At 55.4% G+C, this 19,431-nt stretch overlaps 7 protein-coding genes across 7 annotated transcripts in view; 2 read left to right on the top strand and 5 right to left on the bottom strand.

Annotated features, from left to right (window-relative positions):
- Positions 1 to 2,816, bottom strand: part of PTSG_08593 (uncharacterized protein) — a gene marked incomplete at both ends in the record, with an annotated part of 24,244 nt that extends 21,428 nt beyond the window's left edge. The window contains 8 exons of the mRNA XM_004990328.1: positions 529 to 576; positions 709 to 786; positions 1,001 to 1,201; positions 1,465 to 1,548; positions 1,705 to 1,773; positions 2,026 to 2,164; positions 2,365 to 2,549; positions 2,787 to 2,816. Of these exons, the coding sequence (XP_004990385.1) occupies positions 529 to 576; positions 709 to 786; positions 1,001 to 1,201; positions 1,465 to 1,548; positions 1,705 to 1,773; positions 2,026 to 2,164; positions 2,365 to 2,549; positions 2,787 to 2,816 (834 nt within the window). The remainder of the gene's footprint in view (positions 1 to 528; positions 577 to 708; positions 787 to 1,000; positions 1,202 to 1,464; positions 1,549 to 1,704; positions 1,774 to 2,025; positions 2,165 to 2,364; positions 2,550 to 2,786) is intronic.
- Positions 2,817 to 2,850: 34 nt separating this feature from the next.
- Positions 2,851 to 6,898, bottom strand: PTSG_12760 (uncharacterized protein). The gene is made up of 13 exons (XM_004990327.1): positions 6,696 to 6,898; positions 6,351 to 6,455; positions 6,137 to 6,232; positions 5,844 to 5,936; positions 5,578 to 5,697; positions 5,112 to 5,195; positions 4,844 to 4,979; positions 4,436 to 4,524; positions 4,241 to 4,296; positions 3,896 to 4,000; positions 3,408 to 3,650; positions 3,090 to 3,181; positions 2,851 to 2,951 (listed from the first exon to the last, which is right to left on the bottom strand). Exons 1-13 carry the CDS (start codon positions 6,845 to 6,847, stop codon positions 2,865 to 2,867), a joined length of 1,458 nt encoding a protein of 485 aa, XP_004990384.1. The 5' UTR covers positions 6,848 to 6,898; the 3' UTR covers positions 2,851 to 2,864.
- Positions 6,832 to 8,185, bottom strand: PTSG_12759 (uncharacterized protein). Its single transcript, XM_004990326.1, has one exon. It carries the CDS (start codon positions 7,957 to 7,959, stop codon positions 7,072 to 7,074), a length of 888 nt encoding a protein of 295 aa, XP_004990383.1. The 5' UTR covers positions 7,960 to 8,185; the 3' UTR covers positions 6,832 to 7,071.
- A 19-nt stretch (positions 8,186 to 8,204) lies between these two features.
- Positions 8,205 to 15,666, top strand: PTSG_08590 (AGC/GRK/BARK protein kinase). The gene is made up of 19 exons (XM_004990325.1): positions 8,205 to 8,536; positions 8,874 to 9,087; positions 9,375 to 9,451; positions 9,668 to 9,840; positions 10,166 to 10,434; positions 10,677 to 10,728; positions 10,877 to 10,968; positions 11,249 to 11,336; positions 11,511 to 11,592; positions 11,817 to 11,869; positions 12,009 to 12,181; positions 12,406 to 12,513; positions 12,692 to 12,755; positions 13,056 to 13,392; positions 13,640 to 13,738; positions 13,923 to 14,056; positions 14,238 to 14,360; positions 14,519 to 14,557; positions 14,772 to 15,666. Exons 2-19 carry the CDS (start codon positions 8,978 to 8,980, stop codon positions 14,907 to 14,909), a joined length of 2,211 nt encoding a protein of 736 aa, XP_004990382.1. The 5' UTR covers positions 8,205 to 8,536; positions 8,874 to 8,977; the 3' UTR covers positions 14,910 to 15,666.
- Positions 15,667 to 15,871: 205 nt separating this feature from the next.
- Positions 15,872 to 16,299, bottom strand: PTSG_12758 (uncharacterized protein; the record flags this gene model as incomplete). Its single annotated transcript, XM_004990324.1, has 2 exons — positions 15,872 to 15,913; positions 16,138 to 16,299. The coding sequence occupies 2 exons, from the start codon at positions 16,297 to 16,299 to the stop codon at positions 15,872 to 15,874; spliced, it is 204 nt and encodes a 67-aa protein (XP_004990381.1).
- Positions 16,300 to 16,444: 145 nt separating this feature from the next.
- PTSG_08589 (uncharacterized protein) lies at positions 16,445 to 18,185 on the top strand. Its single transcript, XM_004990323.1, has 5 exons — positions 16,445 to 16,707; positions 16,873 to 16,958; positions 17,079 to 17,141; positions 17,307 to 17,420; positions 17,589 to 18,185. Exons 1-5 carry the CDS (start codon positions 16,562 to 16,564, stop codon positions 17,867 to 17,869), a joined length of 690 nt encoding a protein of 229 aa, XP_004990380.1. The 5' UTR covers positions 16,445 to 16,561; the 3' UTR covers positions 17,870 to 18,185.
- A 247-nt stretch (positions 18,186 to 18,432) lies between these two features.
- Positions 18,433 to 19,279, bottom strand: PTSG_08588 (uncharacterized protein; the record flags this gene model as incomplete). The annotated part of the gene is made up of 3 exons (XM_004990322.1): positions 18,433 to 18,504; positions 18,828 to 18,946; positions 19,186 to 19,279. The coding sequence occupies 3 exons, from the start codon at positions 19,277 to 19,279 to the stop codon at positions 18,433 to 18,435; spliced, it is 285 nt and encodes a 94-aa protein (XP_004990379.1).
- Between the last annotated feature and the right edge of the window lie 152 nt (positions 19,280 to 19,431).

Raw genomic sequence — 19,431 nt, 5'->3', positions numbered from 1 at the left:
CGACTTGGGTTTTTCCTGGGGGCTCGCTGCCAATTTTCAAAAAAAGGTGGGGAAGAAACCCCCGCCATTTTTGTACAATGGAATGAACACCAATTATGGGGCACGCAGCCGGTCAATACGCGCACACACCACCCAAGGAAGAGCCCCCCCCACACACACAACCCAAGGAAAGAGGACACCCGCCCTTACCTCTGACCCACACAAACACACCCACAAGAAACACAACACACACACACACACACACCACACACACACACACACACACACACACACACACACACACACACACACACACACACACGGATACTTGGACACAGACGCAAATGCACTGTACAATCATTCATGTACACGAGCACATGCTATGAACGTGGGTCTTCTTCGCACCTCCACGGCCGCTTTTCGCACGAGGACGCTGTTCCTGCAACAACGCCACCGATAGGCGAGCATCTATCAGGACAGCACTGATGTGCACACACTTGCCCCATACCAGCGCCACCACTCAAAGCAAACCAATGTAGGGCCTCTCACCTCGATCATTTCCTGTGTGACGGGCTCAAACGAAGGGGCAGGCTCCACCTGTATGTGTACGAGAGCACAAACACACGTCAGCGCGGATGAACGTAGGCCACGCACACGCACGTGGGTCATTTCATTTCATGGGCATGCAATTGCCATCTTGCGCTGTCACAATGCACAGCAGCAGCAGACCTGCACATCCACATCGACGTGCACACAGTCTTCCGAAATCTCCTTCATGCGAGAAACGGCCCTGTTGACTCGGTTATCCTGGAAACACATAGTGCAGTGGCCACAAATCGCGGCAGTGTCAAACAGTTGCAGTGAGCACGGTATGTCAGCAATGAGGCAGAGCACGGATCGCGTACAGGAGGATAAACACACACATAGGAACCACCAAAGCCACAACCATACGCACACACACACACACATACATACATACATACATACATACATACATACATACATACATACATGCACGTACCTCTGCGTCATCGCACAAGACGCGCGCCGACGCCTGCATTGCCTGCAGTGCTGTGGTGGTGGCCGTGGCGACGGTGCGGATGCGTCGCCACTCCATCTGCGCCAGCTCGTTGTACAGACCGGGCAGTGCAACCGTGGTCGCCTGGCGGGTCCGCTGCTCGTGGCTTGCGAGGGCGTCGCGGTACACCATCTCACGGCCAGTCTTCGGAGGAAGAGGGAGAAGAAGAACCAAGGAGAGGGCATGATACGGATAATGATGCGACCACGATGGTGGTGATGGTGAGGTGATGGTTGGAGAAAAATACAGCGCCGAGGGAGAGGTGTGCCATGCAGTGCACGACAGCCGCAACAGCACACGCACAAGGGCAAGGGAGGCAGGATAGACAAAAAAACACATTCACAAGAAACAACCAATAGTGGCAGGCACGGAGAGAGACATGTAGACACAGACAGACAGATAGACACCTGGTCCTGTTCCAGGCGCTGTTTCTTGAGGTCGTCTGTCTCGGTGGCAGCTGCTGCCGCAGCACGATGAAACTTCTTCTCCTCCTGATGGCCCCCCCCCCACACACACACACACACATGCAGTTGAAGAAGAGTGAGTGGCCCGGGCGCATGCATGTGCGAACAGCGTTTGAGGATAAACTCGCTGGCTGAGCCAAGCAAGGTGATCGTACATTTGGGCGCACGCGCATGTCAGCAAACCTGTTTGACTTTGGAGTGTGATGTTCTGCACTCCTGGATGACCTTGCGACCAAGGGACAGGCTGGATTTCTGACATAAGCAAGCACGGCGCGTGTGTGGGTGAACGAAAAAAGCAAAGAAGAAGAAGAAGAAGGAGAAGAGGAAGAAGAGGAAGAGGAAGACGAGGAAGAAGAGGAAGAACAGGAAGAAGAGGAAGACGAGGAAGAAGGGGAAGAGGAAGGAGACGGAGGGGGGTTGGGGCAACGAGAGAAAGAGAGGAGATCGCTGCAAACATGCGCACGCACACGCACTTCAGCCTTCTGCTCCTCTTCAAACACACACCAGTTGTGGCTCGAGCGTGGTTCGCATCTGAAGGATGGGACGACACACTTGATCGTGCATGACCTTGCTGCATTGTTTGTGTGCTTGGGCAATGGTGCGCAGGGCGTCCACCGTCTCCGACCAAGCTGCAGCAAGCTCCCTGTCATGTGCAGTTGCAGCGAAAAGGGCGAGAGCAAGTATGTATGTGTGTGTGTGTGTGTGTGTGTGTGTGTGTGTGTGTGTGTGTGTGTGTGTGTGTGTGTGTGTGTGTGGAAGGAACCTCGATGTGCGTGGTTGGATGTGCACATGGCCGATTGCGCATGGCAGGTGGAGCAGAGGGAGGGGGGATGAGTCACTGACGGGTTGTGTTCTGCCGGTGTGCTGTTGAAGAGGCGAGCAGTGTGTGCGTGCCGGGACGAGCACAGGGCCTCCAAGTCTGCCGCAAACGATGCTTGGAGCTTCATTGCTTTCTCGAAGAAGGTGAAGTATGATTCGCTCGCATCCACGCCATCCATCAGCTCCGCTGCGCGCCCATCAAAGGCGCGCTGTGTGTTGTGGGACAGGGTGGTGCGTGTGTGTGAATGTGTGTGTGCGAGGGTGTTGCGCGCGTGTGTTGATAATTAAGTTGGTAGAATGACGCACACAGGCAGGCAGGCAGACAGACAGACAGACAGACAGACAGACAGACAGACAGACAGACAGACAGACAGACAGACACACACACACACACACACACACACACACACACACACACACACACACACAGACACACCCAGACACACCGCGTATTCCTGCAGTGAGGTGCCACTCATCCTTCTGGTTGTTCCTTGTTCTTTGTGCATCAAATCGATTTCTGGTTTTTATTTGTAGTTGCGGCTGAAGTGTGTGTTGACGCGATCCAGTGAGAGCAGAACGCGCAGCGTGTGCACGATCGGGCCATCCTCCTCCTGCACAGTACACACGCGCACACGTGCACCGAGTGGCTGAGTGCGGGAAGCGGGAGGAAACGAGCACGAGTACGCGGAGCTTCCGCCAGCAACAGCAAGCAGCGCAGCCAGGCATGTCAGTCCACCTTTCCAGCTCACCTTGATGATGCTGCCTTCAAGTTGTATGCCCAGCTCGTCTCCGCCGGTGACACAGAACCGCAGGCTCTCGCCTTCACTAAATGCATAATCATCTGACAGTGCACGAGCAAGAGGTCGCGAGAAAGACAAACGTGGCATGAGCCTTCTAGCAGTTCAACAACTGGTTACACTCAAACAACAAGTATCAATGTGAACAGGTGTGTGCCAACAACAAGCACCAACAATGAACATGCTTGCAAACCGCATCTACAGGTAGTACCACACCAGAAGATGTACACACACACACACATGTACACATACACATCCACACCTACACACCTCTACGTTCGTCGGCGGTTTGGTGGTCGATTGGGACGAGCTGGGAGGTCTCGGCGACGACTGCCATGGAGCCATCGCGCACGACCACGTCCACCAGCAGCGCATCGTCCAGCGAGGCCGAAAAGTGCTCGCACTTCCACACGAGCGTCGTATCGGTGGAGTCGCACGGAAGATGCGACTGACGTGCATCTGGCCCCAGGAGCGGCAGCACAGCATACTTCGCACCGCCGCGGTGGCCGCCACCTGCTGGGACCGTTTGTGTGTGTGTGTGTGTGTGTGTGTGTGAATGAGAGATTGAGTGAATGAGTGAGTGTGTGTGTGTGTGTGTGTGAGTGTGTGTGAGTGTGTGCGTGTGAGTGAGGTTTTGTGCGTCGATGCACACACGCGTGTGTGTCAACATCAGCAAATGCAGCGACAAATTGCAGATCATTGGTTGGTGTCAAACAAAGTTCATATTCGCACTGCCACATACACATACACGCACTGACCTAGAGAGGTGAAGGTTGGCAAACAGTCCACTGGAGAGAAGGCGTTCAAGAACACGGTGTGTTGTAACGTGCGCACTTGCACAACCACGTGATAATCAATCATGCCTGCACATGGGGATTGAGGAGAGGCATGGCGACGCAGAAACAAACATCAGCGCAGGTTCGATGTACAACGCGGTGATTACACGGTAAACGTGGCCAGGCACATTGCCACGGCACATACACACAGGCATGCACGCTTGCGAAGGCGTTTTTGGGGGTGTGAGTGAGTGAGTGAGTGAGTGAGTGAGTGTGTGTGTATGAGTGTGTGAGTGCGCGCGCGCGCGTGTGTGTGTGTGTTCGCACCGTATCTCGTGCTAATGTCGTCGTCAACAGCAGCTGCTGGTGGGGGCACGTACATCCTACAGGAAAAGCAAAGAGGCAAGCACACACCAACGTGGTAAACGCATGAGTGAGGGGTGTAACATGAAAGATCATGCACATCAACAACAGCACCGGCGCCACGAACGTCACAGCAGCAGCAACAGCACCCACGAGCACCTCGTTTCCGACGCGTGCAGAACTGCGCCGAGGAGGGCGGCATATGTGACGTTGAGCGCAACAAATGCCGGCGTGTGGGATGGGTCATCCTAACAAGCGGTGCAGTGCGACGACGACCAAAGGGGAGTAGGGTACATCGAAGAAGAAACGCGGGAAGATTGAATTGTTGTGAACACGCACACTTACATTGAGACACACAGACAGGAAAGAACACGCTCTTGTATTCAGACACACTCACACACGGACATGGACACAAACACACTCACACATACAGACATAGACACACTCACACACAGACATAGACACGAACACACTCACACACACACACACACACACAGACATAGACACAAATACACTCACACACACACACAGACATAGACACCCAGACACCCAGACACACACACACACCTTCCAGAGCCCGAGAACAAGACTGCGGTCGAGCGTGGTCAGCGACACCAAATCGGTTTGGGCCACGGGCGGAGCTGCCGTCACTGTCGCATGCTTGTATACGTGCGAGCGGCACAGCAACACCCGCGCCCTGGACCTACAACACACGTACACACGCACGCGCAGAGGGCAAGACCACAGCACAGCAGTAGCCATGTGAGCTCCATCATTGCAAGTCGTCGTCGTCATCGCCTTTGTCATCGAATGGGAGGCGGGAGGAGGGACGCGCCTGCATGCGTCGAGGCGGGGATCAGCGATGATGGAGAGAAGGACAGATACAGAATCGACGCGCTGCCAATCAATCTCGTTCAGCCTGAACAAACCACAGGTGCACGTGGCGTGTGTTGCCCGTGTGTGTGTGTGTGTGTGCATGTGTGTGTGTGTGTGTGCATGTGTGTGCGTGTGTGTGTGTGTGTGTGTGTGTGTGTGTGTGTGTGTGTGTGTGTGACGGAAGCAGAGAAGGGGCAATGTCGCACCACGGAGAGCAGGCACGGAAAGAGAGAGAGAGAGAGACACACACACACACACCCAGACACCCAGACACACACCCAGACACCCAGACACCCAGACACCCACCCACCCACCCACCCACCCACACACGCACACACACACACACACACACACACACACACACACACACACACACACACACACACACCCAGACACACACACACAGACAGACGTGCATGACTGACTTCTTGGTCCATTGGACAACGGTGCCAAGTCTGTGCTCAGCAGATTTGATGTGCTTTGCGATGACGTTGTGGGTTTGGTTGTCTGCTGTAATGCGCAACACGAAGACAGCACTTGCTTGCCTGTCATACGGAATTGGAACGGTGTGTGTGTGTGTGTGTGTGTCAGCAAAGGGAACAGGAGCAAGCACGAGCAGGAGTACATGGTGACGCAAGGAAGCACTGAAAGCACGTGTTCAGCACACACACACACACACATGCACCCACACCTCAGAAAGTTGCCCAAGTCCTGGCTCCCCGTGTATCTGTCTGGTGTCAGTGCGCCTGCCCGCTGCATAAATGCCTGTCGTGACTTGAAGATCCTGGTTGAGACGACACGACGTCGTTTCGAGGGGGCATGTGTGGATGCACGAACAACAAACGGAACCACACCATACATGCATTAGCCATCCATGTTCATACAGGCAGGCAGGCAGACAGACAGGCAAACAGACAGACAGACAGACACATACACACATAAACAGACACACATCTACACAGATCTACACATTTTCATCTACACCTTGTGAGGCACTGTTGTCGCCAGGTGATTGCATTGCCGCTCACTTTGGGGACCAGCTTTGGGAAGCGGCGCGCAAACACATCCTTCCACAGCCGCCTGTCAAGTCAAGACCCATCAAAGAAAACCGTGTGAGCAGACGCAGGTTATGTCACATGTGGTGAAGCTGGTGGTGGCAGGTCAAGGTGTCTGGGTGTTGCCGGTGCCTCCAACTCACTGTTGCTGGGAGGCCGCTTGCCAGTGCTTGCACGTGCACGCGCATCGAAGGATATCAACGGGATGCAGCCAGGAAAAGATGTGCTCCAACAGCTCCTCTGGCAGCCTGCCGTCATGGCACATGAACGTGAGGTTGATGGCCAATCAATCAAGGCTTGGTCTCACGTCATGTCGCGGTTCTTACCCATCCCCCCTCACACAGAGAGACAGAGAGACAGAGAGACAGACACACACACACACACACACACAGACAGACAGACAGACACAGAGAGAGACAGACAGACAGATACACCCACACCCACCCACACACCCACACACGCAGACACAAGGCATCATTGTGTCGTACGTTGCCCATGTGAGGTATGCTGCTGTGGCATCCCGCCTCCTGGGTTGACGGCGACGTGCCTGCTGCATCCTCATCCCACTCGTGCGAGCCCGCCCACGGTGAGCAGCGCGCCCTGGCACCCGCGCATCACCCGATGGCTTTCGTGTGCTCATGCTTGCTTGGCTCTCGACCACGACTTGCTTCGGTAACGGTTTTGGTTGTTGGCAACGACGATGGTTGTGATGTGACATTCGGCTCGAACCAGCGACGCCAGGTGTAACAAATCAAGGGGCAGCTAACAAAACACACGCAGACGCAGGGAGGCAGAGGGACTCACAGACACAGACACAGACACAGACACAGACACAGACATACAAAGAGACAGACGTGCAAAGCGTCATCGCTTCTGATAGGCATTGACATGTGTTGCAGTGGAGGACCAAGGGTCTGTTCGGGCATAGGCTGCGGGGTTGGTGATGCGACGGCCGCGCGGCAGATGCTCATCGACCCCAGCACCGCCGTTCGCGTCTGCAAAGATGCGGTTGCGCGTCTCCCTCGCCGCTGATGCCGGCCTGGACCTCCGTGCGCGCCCAGTGCCCGTGACGCGCAGGGGATCGTCAGCAACACCGGTGCCGGCGCCAGTCTCACCGCGCGCCCCACCAAACACGCGGCTGGCCGTGTCCCCATCACTGTTTGTCTTGCCAATGCGCTTCCTGGCACGCTCCTGTTGCTGCAGCGACCGGCCCAGCGCCCGCTGCAGCGTGCGATCATCCTCTGTCTCTGCGCTCCACGGATCAGACTGCTGTCGCGCCGTCCCCGTCTTGCGCTTCTGTTGCGTGTACTCGAATGTGCCGCCACGAAACAGGTCCGTGGTCACGTTCCCGCCCTGCTTGCCGCCGTCGCTGCCATCGCCATGGCGCTGCTTACCATGCGCAGCAGAGTCTGGCCGCTTCTTGCCCTTCTTCATCTCCACTTCCTCCTGGCCGCCGCGGTAGAGGCTGTCCATCCCACCCCCGCTGCTGGCAGGCCGATGCGACGACCGGCCTCGCTGCGATGCGGCCGTTGATGGCGGCAGCGCGTCTGCAACGTCCTTGCCCCAAGCAGACAACACGTCACGTGTCTGCCCGCTCCGATGGTGTGCCTGCCCTTTCTTCGCTTGGTTGTGCTCGTCGATGCCCAAGGACTGTCGCAGCTCATCTGATCGCAGCCGAATCGCCGTTGCCACATCGAACCCTTCCCCATATCTCTCAAACCCAGCCAGGACTTGTTGCAGACACGTCCCCATCGCCTCTGATGTGTGCGTGTGTGCTTGTGTGCGTGCGTGGTGTGTGCTTGTGTGCTTGTGGTGTGTGTGTGTGTGTATTTGGGTGTTGTTTGTGTGCTGGATCTGCTTGTGTGTGATTCTGTTCGTCCACCCTGCTTCCGCTTCCTTGCAACAGTTGCTGGTCGTGCGTGGTTGCTGCTGTGGGCCTGTTTTGTGTCAGGCTGGTCGTTGCCTGAGAAAATTCACGTGTGTCATTCACAAATACCGTGCGATTCAGCCCGACACCTTTCGCCCCTCCCCTTGTTGCCTTCCCCTCTCTCTTGTTTGATTGTTGTTGTTGTTTGTTGGGTTGCTGCTCCTCCTCCTCAGCACCACCCTCACCTGTCTGCTTTGCTGTGCGCTGCTGCTTGTGCGCTTCCTGCTTTGCTTTGTTGTTGGTGGTGCCGTTGTACACCACACAGTGTCTCTTCTCTCCCCTCTCTCGCTTACAGTAGCAGCAACAGCAGCGACTGCTTGTGTTGATCCTCCTCCCTTACTCTGCCTTGTTGGTTTGTTTCAGGGTCATCTGCACACGCCCTGCGGTGCACAGGTGTGATCGGTGAGTGAGTGCTGACGATGGGCGAAACGGGATGTGTGTGTGTGTGTGTGTGTGTGTGTGTGTGTGTGTGTGTGTGTGTGTGTGTGTGTGTGTGTGTGTGTGTGTGTGTGTGTGTGTGTGTGTGTGTGTGGAAAAAGCACAGCGATCAGCAATGTCTGCGCAAAGCGCGTGGCTTCGCCCCAACCACGTCCTTGACTGTTCACGATGCTGACTCCACCCGTGTGTGTGTGTGTGTGTGGAGGAGGTGGAAGCGCACGACGCGCCCTACTCCAGCCGCTTGCGAGGTCACACACTCACGTTGTGTATTGCTGTGGGCCTTCCTGTTGAACACTTTCAGATCAGACGCCGAAGAAGGCACGGAAACCCACTGCCGCTCTCTGTCTTGGTGCCCTGCAAGGATCCACATAACATCGTGTTCGTTGTCATCGACCTGCACCAGCCATGGCAGACCTTGACACGCTCTTGCAGGACTTTTCGTACCTCAAGTCTTTGGAACACAAGAACGAAGCTCCCAGGCGAGTGAGCAAGAAGCTCCTCCTCCCTCATCACAGGTGCGTGTGAGTGTGTGTGCGAGAGGGAGAGAGTGTACAGTTTGTGTATGTGTGTGTGTGTGTGCTCGTGTGATGGCGTTCATGTCTGCATGCCTTTGGTGTGTGATTGTGCTTGCAAGGCCGCTTCATGTGTGATTGCGTGTATGTGCGTTGGTGGCTTGCTTGCGTGCGTGCATCAATGCGTGAGTTACAACGCCTCACCTTGACCTTGACCTTGACCTTGACCTTGACCTTGACCTTGACCTTGACCTTGACCTTGACCTTTGCGCTTGGCTACTCCCGATCAGTGTGGAATATGTTGTGAAACACATCTTCTCCGAGACTGGCGAGCTCAACTTTGACCGCATCTACCGTCGGCCCATTGGTCAGTGCGCAACAGCCGGCGGGAAGGGGAGTGGCAATCAGTGCACGCCCGTTCAAAGCTGTCAGTGCATCAGTCAGTAGTGGCTTGCAATGAACCATGACAAGGCGGGGTCACCCCTGCATATCATCTGTTGGCACCGCCTCCCAACCCTGCTCATTGCCTCACCATCCATGCAACACCCCCCCTCCTCCTCCTCTTTCCAACTCCTGGTCCCAGGGTTTCGGTGCCTTCGGGACTACTGGTGCTCTGAGGAGTATGTTGGCGACCACGGCCCGCGTGCAAAGCTTGCGACGACGCTGTGCGAGGCCGTGCACGATTTGTCTGCGCAGCTGCCGGCAGAGGCGCTGGAGAGCGCAACGGAACTCAAGAAGAACCTCATTGACCAGGAGGTCGGCCGTACATGCGTACTTGTGTGCATGTGCATGCTTGTGTTTGTTTATGCGTGCATACGTGTTGTTTATACTTGCGTAAGCGTGTGTGTGTATGTTTATGCTTGCGTAAGCGTGTGTGTATGTTTATGCTTGCGTAAGCGTGTGTGTGTGTAAGCTTGCTTGTTTATGTGTGTGTGTAAGCTTGCTTGCTTGTCTGTGATGCAAGTTGTGCTTCCTCACACGTGCTTTTCGCACCACCTCCCTCCTGCTTTCCACACCTTGCCCCGTGGTTATCCTGCCATACCCCTGCGACCCCGCCCCCCCTCTCTCTCTCCATAACCAGGCGGTGCGTGCGCTGTGGTCTGAGGAGGCCGTGACGGCGCTTGACAGCCAGCTCGCCGCCCTCACCAAACGCGTGCGCGACATCAAGAACAAGGAGATGAACTCCAGCCGCGTTGCAGAGAAGGACGACACGGGTGCAGGCACCAGCGCGGCCGCTGTTGTGGCCGGGGAGGTGATCAAGATGGTGAGCATCAAGGACATGTTCCGTGCGTTTTCCGACCAGGCAAAGGCGTTTCTCTCAAAGGATCCGTGGCAGCATTTTCTCAGCAGGTGCACCATTTGCTCGGGTGTTTGCTTGCTTATATGTGTGCATGTGTGTGCATGTGTGTGTGTGCTTGTGCGTGTGCTTGTGTGCGTGTGTGTATACATGCGTGTGTGCATGTGCGTGTGTGTGCATGTGCATGTGTGTGTTGGATATGCAAGCGCCGTTCCTTGCACCCTTGCCTGTATCTTGCGCCTTTCCTCACCCCACACTCATTCCATCCATCACCTGCTTTCCTGATGGCGTGCAGCAAAGCAATGCGTCGCTACTGTCAATGGAAGCACCTCGAACTCAACATGAAGGTGGACACATGTGTACATGCGCGTGTGAAACTGCACATATTTGTGCAACTGCACATGCGCGTGCGTCTGTGTGCATTTGTCTCTGTGCTTTTGTGTGCCCATGTGTGTGCCCTCCTTCACCGCGTCGATGCTGTCGTCTGCCCATCAGGTGACGGTTGAGGACTTTGACGTGCACCGCATTCTCGGCCGCGGCGGTTTTGGCGAGGTCTTCCCCTGCAGGAAACGCGACACCGGCGCTGTGTACGTTGTCGCCCTGCGCTGTGACCCCATGCTCCACGCTTCATCCACAGCACAGCAGTCGTTGTGATGCCATCGTGTGCACGCGTGTGCGTACACGCAACACGTGGCCTGCCCCCACCCCCTACTGGTCCTCGCGTGTGAGTTTTCCTGCGTGTAATGCACGCCTGGCACTTTCGCCATCCAAACTCACAAGTGTATGTCTCTGGGTGTGGCCGTATGTGTGTGCGCGTGTGTGTGCGTGTGTGTGTGCGTGTGTGCGTGTGTGTTGGATGTGACTCAGGTTTGCGATGAAGAAGTTGTACAAGAAGCGGCTCAAGTCAAAGAACCAGGAGCTGGCTGCCGTGCACGAGCGAAACGTCCTCGCAGAGGTGATGGCAACGGTGGTGGGGAACTGCGTGTTTGTCTGTCCTCGTGGCCCTGTGTCCCTGCGTTCATGTATTCATGTGTTATTCCTTCAGCAACTTTTGTTGTTGACACCGTTATTGTCGCACTTAGAGCCTTGTTCTCAAACCCCCCCCCCCTCTTTCTTCCAAACGCGACAGATGAACTCCAAGTTTGTGACGAACCTCAAGTACGCGTTCCACGACGACACGACGCTCTATCTCATCCTTGACCTTATGGAAGGTACGCGCCACGCAGCGTCGAGAGGATGGAGGTTGTGCTGAAGTGCTACACGCACGCAGACACAGATACACGCACACACACGCACACACACACACACACACACACACACACACACACACACACACACACACACACACACACACACACACACACGCGCACGCACGCACAAGCCACTGCATGTCCCACGCGGTCGCTCATGTAACTGCTTCTTGCTTGTCGTACAGGTGGCGATTTGAGCTTTCACTTGAAGCGCAAGGGCACATTTTCCGTCGAGGAGGTGCGAACTATCACATGCTGGTTCATGTGTCTCTGCACGACTATTCTTCGTCCTTCCTCATTGAATGATCTCACTTCTTGATTTCAACCACATCCTGACACACGCACATACACACACACACACACACACGCACATGCAGGCTCGCTTCTACGCTGCGGAGGTTGTGCTTGGGCTTGCGCACATCCACTCGCGCAAGTTGGTGTATCGTGACCTGAAGCCGGCCAACATCCTGCTGGACGAGCATGGCCATGCTCGCATCTCAGACCTGGGCCTCGCCCGCGACGTCAGACACGGCTACCCAACCTCGCAGTGGTGCGTACCATGTGCATGTATGCATCCATGTGTGCGTGCGTGTGCGTGTGTGAAGGTGCGAGCTTGTGTGTCCGGGTGTTGTTGCTGAGCAAGCCTCTTGTCGTGGCCGTGTGGTTGTAGCTCTTGGTCTTCCGTTCCTTTGCTTGTGTTCACACACTCTGGAACCGGTCCTTGTGTGTTGCTGCTACATGCACTGCTCTCTCTCTCTCTCTCCCACCAACCAGCGGGACGGTTGGCTACATGTCGCCGGAGGTGCTGCAGTCTGGTGTCGAGTACGGATACGGATGCGACTGGTGGAGCCTCGGCTGCATGATCTTCGAATTCATCACAGGGTATCGCGTGCGTGTGATTGGCGCTGTTGCATGAGTGGATTCGTTTGCCTTTATCTTTGTTCTGTCTTGTTGGATGCACACAACCGTCTCTCCTCTCACTCACTCACTCACTCACTCACTCACGCACCCCTACCGCCCTCATGTTCATCACCACCGCTGTTGTCGTCGTCACAACCAGCGTGACGCCGTTCCGCCAGGTTCCGTCAACGAAGGACGAGGTCAAGGACCGCACCCTCAAGGAGGTGCGGCCACCGATGTTGATGGCGGCGCTGTTGCATGTGTTTGGGGGTGGAGGTGGAGTTGGTTGAACACATGTGTGTGTGTGTGTGTTTGTCGTCTCCGTCCGTATTGTCAGTGGGCTAGTATGCGTTCCCATCTACCTTGCCCAACCATCTTTGAACCATAATTCTCCCTCTTCACTGATAATTCCACACAACACCACGTTCTCAACACCCCCAAACACATGCACTCACGCGCGCACACACACACACACACTCTCTCTCTCTCTCTCACCAACTTATGCCCCCTCCCTCTCCTTCCAGGAGGTTGTGTTCCCCGACGACTTCCCTGCTGCTGCGCGGGACGTGTGCGAGCGGCTACTGCACAAGGACCCCTCCAAGCGCCTGGGCGCTGGCGGCGTGTCCGAGATCAAGCGCCACCCGTTCTTTGATGACGTCGACTGGCTGGCGCTGGCAGACCACAAGGTGGACCCGCTCATCAAGCCGTTCCAGGGGCAGGTGAACGCGCGCGACGTGTACGACATTGAGCGCCTGAACCAGTACGAGACGAAGAAGGTGGTCATCACCGCGGAGGACAACTCCAAGTACTACAGCACCTTCAACCACATCATGTCCCACCACTGGCAGCGCGAAGTCCTCAGTGAGTCTCCAGGCGTGCATGTGTGCATGCAAGTGCGTACATGTGTGTGCGTGTGCATGTGTGTGCATGTGTGTGTGCATGTGTGTGCATGTGTGTGAGTGTACACGGTGTGCACACGTTTGTCACTGTGTGTTGTGCTGCAGTTTCCGGCCTGTGAACCTTCATGCTGGCTGCCTGATTGTGTCATTTGCCATATTCTGTGTTCTCACATTGTCCACCAACCATCACACCACCCGCGCTCGTGAAGACTCTGTGTTTGATTCCGTGTCGCAAGAGTGCAACCGGGAGGAGACGAAGATGGAGAGCAGAATACAGACGCGCCTCACATCGTCCCGCGCACACACATGTACGCGCAACAGCCGAGCTTGACGTGTTCAAGCAACCCTTCATCATGCGCACATGTCGTCTGCACAAGCGACGCTTCACACACACACACACACACACACCGTTGATATGTCTATCTCACGCCCCGTCCTATGGCGAACGCGCGTGTGCGCGTGCGTGTATGTGTGCGTGTGCGGTGACTGCAGACTTCAACCCGCCATCGCGGGAGCGGGTTATGGAGGGGTATCTGCGCAAACTCGGCGGGTTCATGCGCCGCGCTTGGAAGAAGCGATACGTCATTCTCACCCAGGACAGCATCGCCTGGCTCACAGAACCTGTGGTGTGTGTGTGTGTGTGTGTGTGTGTGTGTGTGTGTGTATGTGTGTGTGTGTGTGTGTGTGTGTGTGTGTGCAAACGCTCTTCCTTCCTGAGATGACACAACCGTCTTGCTCACCCCGGCGCTCTGCACTCGGGTATAACTTGACCAACTCCATCTCATTGCCATGCCGGCCGACATGCAGACCAACGCGCGTAAAGTGCTTCATTTCGATGACGTGGCGACGATAGACAAAGTCCAGCAGGGAAGGGTTGCGTCATGCATTGCCATTGGCACAACCGATCGCATTTACACCTTCACATCAGAGGTACGCAGCGGTGGCGATGCTGATGATGGCGTTTGTGGTTGCTTGAGGGTGTTGTGGATTGCACGTTCTATCGCTTCGGTTGTGCAGTGCACCATCGTCTCGGTCGTCGCCACACCCCCTTCTCACACGTGTGAATGAACCTTGAAAACGCAATGCAGCACGACAGCGATTTCCAAGTCTGGATCACGAAGCTCCTCGTACGTGCCCGTTTTCGCTTTATCATGATTTTGGGCGAAATGGCCATGTTTTATTGCGCTGGATCGCGAACACCCCCGATTGACACAACCATACATGCGCACACACACACACACACACTCTCTCTCTCTCGTCTTTCGCACACTGTATCTCACTTACACACACACACACACACACACACACACGCAACACGTGCGACGCGGCGATGCCTTGTAGGAGACGTTCCACAAGTTCAAAGGGACGGAGGTTGTGACGCCCGGCCCGACGCTGGTGGCCTCTGCGCGGTCGAACGAGGCGGAGAACCCGTCGCGCCGGTCGTCGCGGTCAACGCAGGAAGCCGACGACGAGGAGTGATGGATGGGCCAGCACCCAGGGCACGTGGTTGGATTGGGTGGGTTTGTGTGGGTGTGTATGGGTTGGATGGGTTTGTATGGGTTGTGTTGGTTGGTTGATTGTGCCCCTGGGTTTGAAATGGTTACGGATGGCTTCCTTGGTGCGGGAGTGTTCTGGTGTTGCTGAATCCAGGTGTCTTTCCTGTCTGGTTTTCGTTGATGCACGTGCCTCTCGTTACTGCTCCTTGATGCGCTCCCCTCTTGCGTGCGTGTGGATGTGAGGTTTCCTCTCATGCCCACGCTCATTGCCTGTTGTCGCTTGTGTTCCTCTGCTGTCTTTAGCTTTTGTCACCATGGTCATGTCATTTTCATTAAGTTTGCATCGTCACACACGTCACGTGTGTTGTGCTTTCATTCACTTGCTGCTTGCTGCTTCATATGCCTTCTTGCCTGCCTGCTTTGCGCACACTCCTGTTGATCATGACACGTTGTTTTGGTTTTGTGGTTTTGTGAGTATCACACATTGCGCGCATGATGTCGTGGTTGTGTACAGCGTGTGTGTGTGTGTGTGTTTGTTGTGTCCCCTTGCTTGACCCGACACGCACTCGCATGCCACCACGTCCACGCTCGCACGCTGTGCTGGTTGTGCATGTGTGCGTGCGCTCTACGCTTTCTTGTGAGTGCGTGTTGGCATTATGCTTGTCGTGCTTGCGTCGTAATTCAGTGCTGGTGGTGCGACTGATGCCGAGCCACCGAAGTAAAACATGCCTTCAACAACACATTGGTCGCTGCACATGCACAAGCGTGTGGATGACAAACAAGGGTGTTTCCGTGGCACAACAAGGATGCACACGAAAGTACGCACGTGTGCTACATACATGGGAGATGAGGGGGAGGGGGAGGGTGTGGTGGTGTAGGATGCTCGGAGAAGTGCGGGCAACAACAATAACATTGAAGTGGGAGGGGAGGGGCATTTGCTTTGGATTATGCGGTGTTCTTCAAAGCATCGACGGCCATCTCCCGTGCCTGAACATCCCATGTCAAATGCGTAGAACAAGGTGAAGGAAGGCGAGAAGGGGTTGTGAAGAGACGACAACGCCAGAGCAAGCCAGCAATGCAGTGCTTTCCAGAGGCACACAGACACACAGACACACAGACACACAGACACACAGACACAGACACACACACACACACACACACAAAGACACACACACACACACACACACACACACACACACACACACACACACATCATACGTGGCTATGATGGTCTTCTCGTGGTTACGGGCCAAGAGCTCGCCGAGGTGGGGCTTCCTTGTCTGGTACAGGTATCCGTTCACGAAGAGCGCGACGGCGGCGATCACAACCAGCAAGGATACGCCCCGCTGAAAGGTCCGGGATGGCGATGCCATGGTCTTTTTCTTCTTCTTCAACGACCGTGTCACTGAAACAGCAAGCAAATGGTGCTACCTTGGTCAGCAAGACAAGCAGGACGGGGGGACAGGGGGGGGGGGGAGGAATGGACGAGAGAGGACGCCTCTTGAGGAGGAGTGATTGGCAGCACTGGCTCGATCGTCAACAGAAACAACAATAACGGCCATTAATAATCGCTCCTCTCTGATTCATTTCCAACCACTGACAACGGCAACAACCGCGTTGTTGAATGCCATCATCATGCTGGTGTCACGGATGCGGATGAGCGTGCTGGCGCTGGTTGCGCTGCTTGCGCTGAACGTGTATGTGTTTGTGGAGCGATCCACGCTGGAGAAGCAACTTGAACGCCAGGAACGCGCCTATGACAACTCCCTCAACATCATCAGGTTGGTGTGCGTGTGTGTGTGCGTGTGCGTGTGTATGTGTGTGTGTGTGTATGTGTGTGTGTGTGTGTGTGTGTGTGTGTGTGTGTGTGTGTGTGTGTGTGCAAGAGGGGCTGTGTATTCACAGTTGGTCTCCTGGGCTTGGTGGTGCTTGTGCTTGCACACCAGCGACTGTCGGGAACAGCTGAAGATGCTTGTTGACGATCGAAACAAGTTGCGGAAGGAGCGGCGTGAGGTTGTCGTGGAGGAGAACGGTACGCAACTATCGTGTTTGTGCTGCTTCCTTCCTTGCTGCCAATGCCCGGCTGCTCTGTTTGGTCGCAGCAATTCCTCAATTCATCGTGCGCGGTCTACTCTGTTTGTGGCTGCGGCAGGACTCCTCCTCAAGGAGCAGGCCAAGCTTGAGACATGCCAAGAGGAACTGGAACAGATCAAAGGTACGACGTGCTGCGTTTGTACATGTGTACATAGGTCAGTGTTTGCCTGTGTGTGTGCTTGTGTGTCGGTGTATGTGAGTGCGTTTGTGCGTATGTGCGTATGCGCGCATGTGAATGTGCGTCTGTCTTACGTTGTTACCGTGTTCCTTTTCTCGATTCGCACAGGGAAGGACATGCACGAGGCCGTGTTCAACCGAGCCGTGTTTGAGGCGCGCAGACGCCGCAGCGTATATCTTCACGACTCCCTCGCTGCCATCCAAGCAGTAGCCCTCATGTCAGGTAGGTGTGTGTGTGTGCGTGTGTGTGTGTGTGTGTGTGTGTGTGTGTTGTCGTGCCTTTTGTGTCTTGATGGGGTTCGTGTTGAGTGCGACCTCAGCCTTCCCTCCCCCCCTCCCTTCCTCAACCTCGCCTCGCCGCCCACCACCGCTCGTCGCCTCCCACCACCAGGCCGCACACCGGGATCGGTGCTTGGCGAAGACCCCGACGACGAGATGGTGCGCAACACGCTCATCGCCGCCACCGCATCCCGCCTCCAGTGCGATGTGGCGAGGCTGCAGGCGCTGCCAACGCCGGTAATCACGGAGGTGGCGCTGGGTCTGTTGCAGGAGGAGCGACAGCAGCAGCAGCAACAACAGGAGGGGGATGTGGAACAAGACGCACAGGGCGGAGATCAGCAGGCAATGGGCGCTAGAGGAGAAGATGACACTGCACACGTCAACAATGCATGATGATCGTGGACGCGTTGGTGGGCATGTGTGCGTATGTGTGTTTGTACCTGTGTGTGCGTGCGTGTGTGCGCGTGTGTGTTTGTATCTCTCTCTCTCTCGCCCTCCCTCTCTGTACTATCTGTGCTGTCTGTCTGTCTGTCTCCGTCTGTCTGTCTGTTTCTCTCCTTCTCTGCACTGTCTCTGCAACCTTGCTGTTGTTGCTGTTACTGTGGAGCACAGGTGGTGTTGCTTGAACAGACGTTGCTACACCCAATCGTTTCAAGGGCACATGCATGTGTGCTGCCTTGATGCAGTTAAACTCCAATCACCTCACGAGCAGCCCAGCGAGAAGAGTCAGTGGCACAACAGGAAGGGAATTGCATTGCAAGAGCCGCAGTGCCGTCAACAGCACCTGGCGGTCAGCTTGCACATGGTCGCGAACCAGCGCGACGACCACAGACAGGGATGATGGCGCAACAAAGGAACATGGTAGCAGGCATAGGGTGTCGTTTCCAACCACACAAACACACACACACACACACACACACACACACACACACACACACACACACACACACGCTCAGCTATGTGAACTTTGGCGCCTTCTTGCCCATTGCCTCCAGTGCCGCGACCCAAGATCCGTCTTCCAACTCGTCCTGTGATCATGGATCACACACACACACATACACACACATACACATAGAGCGAGTGAGGCGAAACGGGGGAAGCGGATGGAGGGCGTTGGCACGCACGCACGCACGCAAGCGCAGGCAGGGACGTAACGATGGACGGACACACACACACACACACACACACACACACACACACACACACACACACACACACACACACACATACACACACATACAACACACACACACACACACACACACACACACACACACACACACACACACACACACACACATACACGCACGCGCACGCACGCACAACACACAGACAAACACACCGTACTTACCAGTTCGTCGAGGTCATACATGGTGGCCAGGTGATCCCAGATGTCCTTGACAGTAAGGGAGGGCTCTAGTCGCACCAACTGCATGTACACCATGGCCATGTTCATGTGCTTGTGCACGCCTGTGTGTGCGTGTGCGTGCACGCGTGTAATGAGTGCATTAGTGTTGTAGACGGAAAAGACGTGAGGCGAATGAAGCGGACTGCAACCACATGTCGGTAGCAGGGCGGCAGTGGCAGAAAGAGCAACGACAAACACACACAGACAGACACACACAGACAGACACACACAGACAGACACAAACACAGACACACACACACACACAGACACACACACACACAGACACACAGACACACAGTACCTGCCACTCTGTGGTTGAGCATGGCGTGGAACAAGGCTGTCTCCAGCTGCTCTGGCCACTTGCCAGGCACAAGATGTGTCGCTTTCGGTGGCATCGTTCAGTGGCGCGGTTTCTTGGATATGGGTCGTTCGACTTTTATGGTGTCGCATGTAACCGCGACGTACCGCGACCATACAGAAAAACAGAGACAAGCAGCAGCGTTGTTGTTGTGCGTGATGACACAGACAGACAGACAGACAGACAGAC

This window comes from Salpingoeca rosetta, assembly GCF_000188695.1.
Source record: "Salpingoeca rosetta unplaced genomic scaffold supercont1.24, whole genome shotgun sequence".
In the NCBI taxonomy this organism is placed as follows: Eukaryota; class Choanoflagellata; order Craspedida; family Salpingoecidae; genus Salpingoeca; species Salpingoeca rosetta.
Note: the sequence above shows the minus strand (reverse complement) of the source record. Positions and strands in the feature narration are given on the sequence as shown.

Bases quoted from the DNA above. Each gene is read 5' to 3' on its own strand.
- PTSG_08590 (XM_004990325.1), top strand. From the start codon at position 8,978: ATGGCAGACCTTGACACGCTCTTGCAGGACTTTTCGTACCTCAAGTCT. The intron at 9,452-9,667 runs GTCAGTGCGCAA...TCCTGGTCCCAG, and splicing joins CATCTACCGTCGGCCCATTG to GGTTTCGGTGCCTTCGGGAC. The intron at 10,435-10,676 runs GTGCACCATTTG...GATGGCGTGCAG, and splicing joins TGGCAGCATTTTCTCAGCAG to CAAAGCAATGCGTCGCTACT.
- PTSG_08589 (XM_004990323.1), top strand. From the start codon at position 16,562: ATGCTGGTGTCACGGATGCGGATGAGCGTGCTGGCGCTGGTTGCGCTG. The intron at 16,959-17,078 runs GTACGCAACTAT...TGGCTGCGGCAG, and splicing joins GGTTGTCGTGGAGGAGAACG to GACTCCTCCTCAAGGAGCAG. The intron at 17,142-17,306 runs GTACGACGTGCT...CGATTCGCACAG, and splicing joins GGAACTGGAACAGATCAAAG to GGAAGGACATGCACGAGGCC.
- PTSG_12760 (XM_004990327.1), bottom strand. From the start codon at position 6,847: ATGAGCACACGAAAGCCATCGGGTGATGCGCGGGTGCCAGGGCGCGCT. The intron at 4,297-4,435 runs GTGCTCGTGGGT...CTTTTCCTGTAG, and splicing joins CTGCACGCGTCGGAAACGAG to GATGTACGTGCCCCCACCAG. The intron at 2,952-3,089 runs GTGAGCTGGAAA...TGTACTGTGCAG, and splicing joins TTGAAGGCAGCATCATCAAG to GAGGAGGATGGCCCGATCGT.
- PTSG_12759 (XM_004990326.1), bottom strand. From the start codon at position 7,959: ATGGGGACGTGTCTGCAACAAGTCCTGGCTGGGTTTGAGAGATATGGG.